The sequence below is a fragment of the Pseudophryne corroboree genome, chromosome 2, assembly GCF_028390025.1.
Source record: "Pseudophryne corroboree isolate aPseCor3 chromosome 2, aPseCor3.hap2, whole genome shotgun sequence".
Lineage (NCBI taxonomy): Eukaryota > Metazoa > Chordata > Amphibia > Anura > Myobatrachidae > Pseudophryne > Pseudophryne corroboree.
In genome coordinates, this window is record NC_086445.1 from 606,142,590 (window position 1) to 606,154,703 (window position 12,114).

The 12,114-nt window shown below is 41.7% G+C and overlaps 1 protein-coding gene across 1 annotated transcript in view; it reads right to left on the reverse strand.

The window, feature by feature from the left end:
* Positions 1 to 7,479: 7,479 nt before the first annotated feature.
* Positions 7,480 to 12,114, reverse strand: part of LOC135051009 (uromodulin-like) — a 339,516-nt gene continuing 334,881 nt past the window's right edge. Inside the window, exons 10-11 of the mRNA XM_063957210.1 lie at positions 9,516 to 9,545; positions 7,480 to 8,020 (exon numbers count right to left, since the gene is read on the reverse strand). Of these exons, the coding sequence (XP_063813280.1) occupies positions 7,956 to 8,020; positions 9,516 to 9,545 (95 nt within the window). The 3' untranslated portion in view covers positions 7,480 to 7,955. The remainder of the gene's footprint in view (positions 8,021 to 9,515; positions 9,546 to 12,114) is intronic.

A 12,114-nucleotide genomic window follows, 5' to 3' on the forward strand; every position in this document is an offset into this window, starting at 1 on the left:
TAGTTACGGCTCTGAGCTCCTGAATAAAAGCACATTCTACTATGATGTCAATTAGGTGAGAGTTGCCGTGGCATTTCAACGCTGGCAACGGCACCACATCTCGCACCCCTCTCTGCCCGATTTCAGCCTAAATTCACACAAAATCGTTCATTTTTCAGCGAGTTCAGCCTGCCATAAAGTGCAGCTGGTCACATGAAAACTCGCGGGTGAGAGAAATTTGCAACTAATTGCATTGACCCCATAGTGTAGAAGCTCTGCTAAGGTAAACATTACATGGCAAGGAAGTCTTTAGGATTTAGAATTATTTAACTAACAACAAATATTATTAACATTAGGGTGGCTTGTAACTATTATGAAAACCTCAAACTGATTTTATTATATATATATGGATTAGGGAGTCTTTACATGCGCCAATATCATTCCTTTACATGACTCAGTTGACTGCAGTAACATCTGCATGGTAGGAACTTTGGGGGTAATTCTGAGTTGATCGCAGCAGGAACTTTGTTAGCAGTTAGGCAAAACCATGTGCACTGCAGGGGAGGCAGATATAACGTGCAGAGAGAGTTAGATTTGGGTGTGTTATTTTGTTTCTGTGCAGGGCAAATACTGGGTGCTTTATTTTTACACTGCAATTTAGATTGGTGATTGAATACACCACACCCACATCTAACTCTCCCTGCACATGTTATATCTGCCCCCCTGCAGTGCACATGGTTTTACCCAACTGCTAACAAAATTCCTGCTGCGATCAACTCAGAATTACCCCCTTTGTGTAGAGCTCTCTGTGCCATTCTTACACTGGATCCCAAGCTAAGTGAAATCTTTTTATCTCTACAATGTGACCATCATACAATGTGACTCAGAACAAGATCGATTGACTTCTGTATGGTTCAGTCAAAAATGGTTCTAATACATCAATAAACTCAGTAAAACATCCTTACATAAGTACAGTGTCTTTATTGGGTTAGATATCATTATATAGGAGTGATAAAAGAGTGATGATGGCGCACCTTGAGACCCCTAATCCTGACAAAGTTTTTTGATCCGTGTTTTTAAATCATTAGCACACATATATATATATATATATATATATATATATATAGCGATGACCAAGAATTTGGACGCTCCTGAGACTATGCACCCCAGCTCCTTACCAGTGATAAAATATGTGAGTGCGGATTACAAATATACATATATATATATATATATATATATATATATATACGAGCAAAGTATGCTTGGCACTCACGCTTGTCTATGAACAGCAAGGTCCGGTGCGCAACCTCTCAGATGAGTATGTAGATTCCAAACTATGGAGGCACTCAGACGAAAATAATGGACAACACCTTTGCCGGTACACCAACGTTTCGGGGATCTCTCCCCTTTATCAAGACACCTTAATAAAGGGGAGAGTTCCCCGAAAACGTTGGCGTACCGGCAAAGGTGTTGTCCATTATTTTCATCTGAGTGCCTCCATAGTTTGGAATCTACACATATATACACACACACACACACACACACACACACACACACACACACACACACACACACACACACACACTATATGTTGTTTAATACTGTAGATAGCTAATGGGAAGCATGTGGGCATAATATATTTCTTCATCAAGACCATGAGTGCCGCTTATTATCTTTTCCCTCTATCCAATCACTGCACAGGGGGCACTGGAGCCCAATTGCTTACTGTATATATATATATATATATATGTATATATATATATATATATATATATGTGTGTGTACACACACACACACACACACAAACATATATATATATATTTATATACACACAAACAAATGTCCGGCACTCTCCGCTAGGCATAAAAATAATAAAGCTCCGGTGCCTTTCCTGCTGGGTAAGCTTCCCATACCTATATCCACTGTAGTTCAAGCGGCACTCTGGAGACTCAAAAGTAGTGTAAACAGCGGTGCTTTAATATATCAACGTTTCTGGTTACCCCGTGTGTGTCTTGATGATGGGGTAACCCGAAACGTTGATATATTAAAGCACTGCTGTTTACACTACTTTTGAGTCTCCAGAGTGGCGCCTGAAGTACAGTGGATATATATATATATATATATATATATATATGTAATATATATATAAAATGTGGAAAGAATAAACGGCACTCGGAGGACACCTTATTTCAAAAGCAAAATGTGGACCACATTTTGCATTTAAAATAAGGTGTCCTCCGAGTGCCGTTTATTCTTTCCACATTGTATGTTTCTGAGATTCGGGCACCAGGACCAGATACAAGGCTGACAGAGTGCCGGACGTCCCCAGTTCCTTATATATATATATATATATATATATATATACATACATAAATATACATACACTTCGTGTTGTTTAATATGGCAGTTAGCTAATGGGAAGCCAAGGTATATATGACTTACAAAAGTGCATACTAACCAGTGACTGCTTTTAATGTCTAGAGTCTTTTCCCAGCTGTACAATACTTGATACTGTGTTCACCAAAGTCTTCAAATCACCGTCAGTGGCTCCGTATGATAGGACCAGGTACAGAGATGCTTTTATAAGTTAGGTTCAAAAGGAATGCATGCGTTGTTTGACAGAAACAATGCAGGTTGGGCTGGCAGGTAACTTTGAGTTATGTTTTTCTTAGTATACAATTAAAAGAAAATGTGCCCATCCCCTTGCAGTGTTTAGCCTAAAGCCACCAATGGGCTTTTCTTACATTATTATAGAATTTTTCAGTACTGGTATGACAGAGTTTTGTTGTATTTAAAAATTTCCCTTGTAAAATATATTTTTTATAACATTTTTTATATAATTCCATTTTGTTTTTTATAGTTTAGCAACTGGTAATTAAAATCCAATCCAGTAGTTTTAGAACAACAAGTTAAATCTTACATTTTGTATACATGGAATTACAGACTAAAACTACCCCCATACACCCGTTTTATAATAGTCCAAGATAAGAACGTGAACAGCATAAATATAGAACTACACTCTAATCTGTATTTATACTATGAGTCACATCTAAAAACAATGGCCAAATATTGCTGTCTCTTTGGCTATTCTTGGGGGGATACTACTGTTTACTGTCATTTTAGAATGCCTGGGACTAGACCAGCAAAGTACAGTACGGGTCTAAATGAAATTCCACTTATTTCTGAGTATGAATAGGAGCCACTTGCCAGTTAGTACAGCTTTGCTGTCCATACAGTTGTGTGAAAAAGCACATACTATACAGTAAAAGCACATAGAAGGCTTGTTCCGTGCCATTACCACCATATGGGGACAGCAACGTTTCGAATTATTATAATCGTAGTCAGGCTTGAAGCCTGAAAATGATTATAATAAATCAAAACGTTGCTGTCTGAATCCAGGTGTTTGCAGCCCGTGATTATTTGTTGAAGTCCTAAGAGTGCCGCCGTTTCTCCAGTATATATATATAGAGTATCCCAACAGTGGGAATGATCGCACTCTCCAGACTTTTTACCAAAAATAAAAAAAAATTATATTTATTAAAAAAAAGACAACAGACCGACATACCGGTCCCACAGAATACCACCGATGTTTCGGTCCCCAACTGTGACCTTTCTCAAGGTGGACGACTGCAAAAACAGTGAGCCATCATAGGCAGGAAGCCAAGAATGAGCAAAGGTGGAAATTATGAGACTCTGATTTGGCACCCCAGCCATTGTGTTTTTCTGGTGAGAGTGCAGGACATTCCCTATATATATATATATATATATATATATATATATATATATCACACCAATTTCAGATGATTACACAATTATGTGATTGGTATCGCCCCTTTCAGCCCCTGATAGTCAAGACTGATCCACATAAATTTAAACTGTTGACAAGTATGCTGAATTTCTATTAAAAGGCAGTACGGATGGTGTAATGGTTAGCATTACTGCCTCACAGCACTGAGGTCATGGGTACAACTCCCACCATGGCCCTAACTGTGTGGAGTTTGTATATTCTCCCCGTACTTGCGTGGGTTTCCTCCGGGTACTCCGGTTTCCTCCCACAATCCAAAAATATACTGGTAGGTTAATTGGCTCCCAACAAAATTAACCCTAGCATGAATGTGTGTGCGTGTACATGTGATAGGGAATATAGATTGTAAGCTCCACTGGGGCAGGGACTGATGTGAATGGCCAAATATTCTCTCTGTAAAGCGCTGCGGAATATGTGTGCGCTATATAAATAACTGGTAATCATAATAATAATAATAACTTGTACTATACATCAGTACCTAATGACCTATTATTAGTAAACAGTATGTTGTAGCATTGACTAGGCCAAGCCAGAAAATCATGTACATAAGTGTTTCATAACTTATGCAACATGTAGCTCTAGGGAGCACCTCATACAGATTAAAAATATCCTCATCCTGTTAAATGAATAAGATTGTACTATATTAGTAATGTGTAAAACTTTATAGGAACATGTGATAGGTGTACACACATATTTGGGGATACTTTACATACTATTTATAACCATTGGTGTGCTTGGTAAGAATTTATTATGTTACATAATACAAAATGTTGAAAATCCCTAATAATCATGTATGTGCAGTTGATAAGTGTTGCGTGCCATTGTATTGTTCTGTTTATGTTCCGCTCAATTGCTAACTGCACTTGTTCTTTAATTTAATGAGGCACACACAGGGCCGTCTTAACGGCAGTGTAGGCCCCTGGGCACAGCAATGCATTGGGCCCCCTACCCATCCTCCAGCGGTAGGGGTGGGGGGTGCTATCAGCGGCAGCTTTGATGTCCCGTGGGTGGTAGGGGGTGTTCTATCTTCCGCTCAGCATGTAGGACCTGGAGCAGTAATTTCTGCTAATTGCTCCTTTACTGCACAGATGGGGCGGGAGGGAGAACACTAAACTGTAGAAGAGGGCATTGGGCTGAATGAAGGGGCCCCGGTACATGACTTCCGGGGTGGTAGGGAGTGTTTAATACACAGGGGAGGGATGGATAGTGGAGTAGGCTTAATATTCATCATTTTCTGGTGGGAGGGCAGCTTGCTTGACTGCAGATATCTCAAGTTCCTGAAAATATATTTCTTTGTTTTGAATGGGATAAAAAAACTAGAGATTCCCACCTTTCAGAAGGTTTTGGGGACTTGGGGATCAGAGTTCAGGAGCCAGAGCAATCCTCCAATGAATATATAAAATTGTATACCAGGCGCGTGGAGCTGGAGCAGGGACCAGCTGCTGGAAGGCTGATATCTCTTGTTCTGGGCACAGTAGAGGCAAGCTGCCAGCGTCCAGCAAAAGGGGAGAGTCCCAGCTTTTGGATTATACCCTCAGATAAACTCTAAGTCAGACAGAACCTGAGATATCTGGCTGGGAAGAGCAATTAACAGGCTCGGATGGGGACCACTGCTTTCACGTTGGATATCTCCGGTTCCCCAAGGCCGATTTTCAAAAATCTGGTACCCCTGGAAAGATGGGACCCTCAGCTATCAGCCTAGGGCCCTTATACTCCTGGGGCCCTTGGGCAAGAGCCCATTGAGCCCATACGGAAAGACGGCCCTGGGCACACATAAGGTTTCAGGCATGCAGCATTATAAATGTCACATGAAAGCATTGACAATAAATATGCTCCATATAGCCCTTTAACAGAAATAAGTTAATTACATAGGTATATCTCCAAACATTGAATAGTCATTTTTTCTATATCAAGTAGTGATATCATAATAAATATAGGCTTGCTATACAGTTGGAGCAACAGATATCACACATTTTAAAGTTTCCATAGATATGACACATGTTACAAGTACTGCAATCTAACCAAATGATCCAATATCTACAAGCCAGATATGTGATACTACGTATGAAGATACATTTGTGATCAGATCAGTTTTTTATGTGACATCTCTGTGCCCTACAACTCATAAGGCCAGCAGAACTGTAATTCCATATTGTAACATTTGTTTGGATACATCAAAACAATTGAATAAAGCAGCTCCTTTCCATAGCAGTATAGAACCATTGAGTTACAGTACAGTATGCTGGGGATACATTCAGGATGCTGGGGGTCGAGAAGCAGGCAGTCGAAATCTTGGAGCTGGAATCCCGACATGTGGCCAGAAGACTGGCGCTGGAATTCCGCCATCAATTAAAATGCTAACGCTAGAATCCCTGTTGGCATTCTCTTCATCGGGATACCTCTGTCGGTCTTCCGACTGCCGGCATCCCGAACACCTGTCCTCGTATCACACCCGTATTCTATGCTAAATATTTCAGAACCATATTTTGCTTTAAGACTTGGGACCTGATTCTGATTTAAAAGTAAAGCAAAACAAAAAACAAAACAAATAATCCTATTAGGTCACCAGAAATTTTTTTTTATCCAAAAACACACAGGTTCAGTGAAACCTGTGTGTTCTCGCTTGCTGCAGTCCAGTTTTTGAATGAAAACGGGACTGTTTCACTGGCAAAAGCAGGATTTCTAAAGGGGGATTTACAAATGTATTCCACAATCTCCCACTCTGTGGAACATTAGAGCAAGTACAGGAGTCTTGGGGAGTGGTAGAAGAACCTAGTAACGACCCTGGACATTAATGTAAACATCTTTTTTTTATACACTGTATACTGTATGGAATACAGTGTTAATATTTAACACTATAGATGATCTCTAACTATAGATGGTCTGTAGCATAGGCTGTATCAAACATTTAGAAAATATAAATAAATGGTCAGGAAAAAGAAAAACATACCATAATAAATAAATACACAAACATAATAGAACCAGTACTGCACTTTCTAAGCACACATTCTCCCACCTCATGGTAAGGCTCCTGTCTCTTCTTCCTGGTAGCTACTCTCTGGTCCAATGCACTGACTGAGGATTCAGCTCCACACACACAGCAAACTTGGTAGAACTTGGGTATGTGCAGCAGCTCTTGAAGTCCCTTAAACTGCATGATGTGGCAGCAGCTCTAGTAATCGTATTATATACCATTGCTATTGTTGGCATAATTTGATCCACTTGCCAAGAAAAATGGGGGTTTCCGGGAAGCCGGAAACTCCCCCTGTGTTTGCCTATGTGTTTTGGGGTATTTGGATTTGTCTGCTTGGGGCAGGTGAAACAAAATCTCTGATAAGCCACAGCCCCTGCTGGTTTATCGGGGCTAAGCCAATTACCAGCTGTAATTTACCGCTGGTTATTAGATACCCCCTTATATGTGGGTGGGGTGTGTACAAACTGAAATCTAAATTGCAGTGTAAAAATAAAGCTATCTAAAATTGGTGGGCTACATGCAATAGCAGCCGGTATTTACCCTGCACAGAAAAAATATTTATGCATTTGCTCCCCTTGTATGGCAACATGGTTTGTTTCAGATACAAAGTTCCTTTTAGTTTTACTTCCAAATCAGACTGAGGCCCTTGGTGACTTGTCAGTAAAATATCAGCCACAGCAGGTGTTTCAATGAAATCTAGTAAAACTTTCTTGCTTTCAGAATTAAAATAAAACTTTATTTTTGAATACATATGGAATACAGCTTGACAGGTCATGTGCATGTAAGTAATACATGTATGTTTTCCACATGTAAAGCTACACACAGGAGAAATATTACTGTGGATTGCAAAAGTTCAAAGCAGTAGTCCTTTAGTACAGAGGCGATCCCTGCCCCAAATAGTTTACAGTCTGAATATGTCCATGATCCATAAATAAGCGTAGCAAGCAGGTATTAACATACCAGTCCTTCGACCACATCCAAACACAGTGTGAATACTGTGACATATATGTAGGTTGACATAGACCAGCACTATTTTATTTTGTTGCATCTTGTCTTTTTTCATTTATATAATTGTTACGAGTGCAAAGTAAATAATGAAGATTAACGCACAAAGGAAGGAAATAAGAACGTTTTTTTAATCCAGTCTGATTTGGTTGTGGAGTCCCATATTGGCACTATTGGGAAACCGTAATGCATTTACATCAACTTCACAAACAGCAGAGATGAGATGAGTGAAAACAGTGTCCATGGCATGTTGACCCCTACAATAAAACACAAACAGATGGTGGTTTTGTCTATGCAGCATAGTTTTGCTAAATACATTGTGTGTAATCAATCATTTGTCTCTGACAGCAACCATACGGCCTATTTCAGTAGCTGTATAAAAAGCATTCGAAAACATATTCATTCAGAGGGGTAAATTTATTTACTAAAGTGCGGGTTTTAGGAGTGGCGATGTTGCCATAACAACCAATCTGATTCTACTTATCATTTGTCTAGCACCTTCTAAAATACAATAGCTACAGTCTGATTCGTTGCTATGGGCAACATCTCCACTTCTAACAACCTGCACTTTAGTAAATATACCCTTTAGAATTAACAGTAGGAATAGCACCTTCTAAAATATAATAGCTACAGTCTGATTGGTTGCTTTAGGCAACATCTCCACTTCTAAAAACCTGCACTTTAGTAAATATACCCTTTAGAATTAACAGCAGGAATGTTAAAATAACTTTATTCATTTAATTATTTTAAAAGAGGTAGTAAAAATGGATTTATATATGTAATTTATTTTCTATACTGTTTTATGTTAAATACAATATTTTAATTTATATATTTCAGCAAATAAAATTGAATGCACAAATCTCAGCCCCCATGTGTGCCTAGAACAGAGCTTGTGCTTTCAGATTGGATGGTACACAAACACCCCTAGGCCCCTTCTCCCTTACATGTCCTCGAGCAATTGTATGGGTTGCCGTCACATTATTAATGAAGCTGAGGGAGGGAGAATATAACCTGTGGTGAGCACAGTGAGCCACCGTACCTGCAGTGTGGTAACTGCAGCGAGCCCTGAAGTGGCTTACTAGTGCTCCCCACCCTAAATTGGCATACTGGTGGCCGGGATTCCAATGTCAGCATACTAATGGCCGTCATCCCAACCATCTGTATTTCATACTGAACTCCTATAAAGTTCCCTCGATAGATAGTCTGCAACCACTGCTGAATGCTTTAGAAAACAAGATGTGTACATATCATTTGCTTCATTAATTTTGTACCATACTGATAAGTGTGGCTGTTTTACTCAATGGATATTGGGGGTCATTTCGAGTTGATCATGTTCCCAGACATGCGGGGGGACGCCCAGCACATGGCTAGCCCACCCCGCATGTCTGTCCGCCCCCCCCCCCCCCCTGCACAAGTACAAAAGCATCGCACAGCGGCAATGCTGTTGTACTTGTTGAGTAACTCCCGGCCAGTGCAGCTCCCTCGGCTGACTGGGAATTGCTCGTCGCTGCCCTGGGTCACAGCGGCTGTGTGTGGCACATGCGCAGTTTCGACCCGATCACTGCACTGCGAACAAGTACAGCGAGCGATCGGGTCGGAATGACCCCATTTTCCACTCTCCAGCAATGATTAGATGTTTTGAGTCTTACTGATATGGTTTGCATATGTCAGATATGTGTAAAAATTGCTGCTACATTAACATAACATAATGGTGACTTTACTGCAGGAAAATCACGCAAGTACTGTACTTACGGTCAACGGCTCCAGTAAGGAAATTTCCGTCTGTAAAAAAGTAAGCAAATGTAGGATTAGACATATGCACTGCATCAGTGACTTGCAGTGAGGTAAGTGACTCAGGAGGCACCTGCTATTTTACTAGACCCAGATTTACACACAATATATGATCCAAAGGGATTGTATGGGCAGGGCCGGTGTAGGGTGTTCGGCACCCGCCTGCAAACTATAAATTTGCACCCTCCCTCCCATACTTCACAAAAGGACAGCCTCGCAAATATGAGTGTGGTCTCACAAGGAAGGGGTGTGGCTACACAATAGTACCACCAATTCAAATTATGCCACAGTAGCGTCCCTTATACACATTATCCCACACAATAATACCTCTTTTGAACATATTATACCACACAGTAATACCCCTTACACTTTATGTCATACACAGTAATGCCCCTTACACATTATGCCTCACTCAGTAATGCCCCTCACACATTATGCAACACACGGTAATGCCCATTACACATTACGGATGATCTTTACACATTATGCCACACACAGTAATGCCCCTTACACTTTATGGAATGCCCTTACACATTATGCCACACACAGTAATGCCCTTTACACATTATGCCATATCTGGCACCGGTTGTGAGCCACTGCAGCCATTCCTTATTAGCTGCAGGTGCGCAAACTTCAAGATGGCTGATGGGAGGTGACACAGTGACTGGGACAAAACAAAAAGGGTGTGTGTGACACAGTGACAAGGACAGAACACAGGGGGGTGACACAGTGGCAGAACACAGGGGGGTGTTATACAGTGACTGAAACAGAACACAGGGAAGGGTGACACAGTGACAGAACATAGAGGAGGGGTGACAATGGCTGGGACAGAACATGGGGGGTGACAATGGTAGGGACAGAACACAGGGGAGGGGACATCATGACTGGGACAATATACAGGGGGGTGACACAGTGTCTGGGACAGAACACAAGGGGGTTGACAGTGATAGAACACAGAAGGGGTGACATCATGGGACAGAACACTGGGGCTGGTGACATAGTGACTGGAACAGAACATAGGGGGTGACATAGTGACTAAGACAGAACACAGGGGTGGTGACAATGATTGGGACAGAACATGGGGGGTGACAATGGCTGACACAGAATGCAGAGGGGGTGACATCATGATTGGGACAGAACACAGAGGGTGGGGGGTGACAAAGTAAAAAGTCACAGTGTCCCAGTGGGCTGGCAATTGGCACCCCCCTGATCACTTATGAGCCCCTTGTGACCTCACCTCCCAGAATACAATAGGTCCTTCTCCTGCTTCCCACTCTCTACTCTTGTCTCATAGTGTCTGCACAGACCGGCGCAGTGACTGTGGTGACTGCCAGCTACAAAGAGACTTCTAAGTATCTGCAATAATGCAAGATCCTGGAGTCTCTGTGTATGTGTTAACCCGGCCGCTGCCCCCGTGTTCCCTCCCTCTGCCCAGTGACAAGAACTCACAGCCATGACCACCTGCTGGTGATGCCGGGTTTATGGCTCCGGCACTGCCAGCCGTCTCTGCCCACAGACTGTACGGTGACAACCGCTGCTGTAAGGAGTCCAGTGTCTTTCTAGTGGACGAGCAGGAGAAGGGGGCGGGAGGGTGAGCAGCCACCGCAGCAGCGATATGAGGCTCTGCAGAGCGAGACGGGCTGGGGCAGAGCTTGCTGCATTTCACTAGAGGAGGTTGCTGAAGTCTGGTCCTCTCTCAATCCTCACAGCTGCCAGCACAGCTGCCTGACATACAGTGTTAAAGGCTCCACTGCCGGCAGCAGCAGTTGGGACAGGGATGCAGAGCAGGGAGAGCACCTCTCCAGCCTGGCGCCTACCTGCTCTGCATCCCTTTGCTGAGCAGGATGTGCCGGGCCTGCATGCGGGCATTATACACAGGTGTAGCAATATATACTGCTGGAAATGAGTTTTGATCAGAGATGTGCGGGAAAGGTATGCAAGGGAGGCAGAGCTTCTCCTGTCATAGACTTTTTATTTCAGAGTTTTGACTATAAAAAATATTAGAATAATACAAAGAAGTTACGTATAATATATTATTTGTGTTTTTCATGTAATTTATATAGTCAACACTCTGGCGTATACTGGAGAATGACAGGAAAGGCTCTGCCTCACCTCCCTAAATTCACCAAACATCGCTGCACTGCATAGATTGAAGGATATATTTGGCCAAATGTAATAGGGTCCAAGTTTGTAAAATGTGCGAGTTCACTGCTAAAATTGCAGATTTTTAGAACTTAGTCAATGTAATAGGGTGCGAGAATATGCAAATTCGCATGTTTCCTGCAATCTCACAACTCTCGCAAACCAAACTTGCATCCAGATATTTTCCTATGGAAAACATACAACTCGGTCAATGTAATAGGATGCGCGTTTTTAAACCTTACCAAAAATTTGCCTACTGTAAATAGACCAGCTTTTAATTGGTGAGTTTCACAGTACCATGCACATAACAGTGAGATCCGAGCATGCTTCTAGCTGTAAAAGTTAATAAATAGTAAAAAAAATAAATGCTGTGGGTCAACCCCTGAAGCATAACCAGCCTGGGGCTCTTTGTACTGGC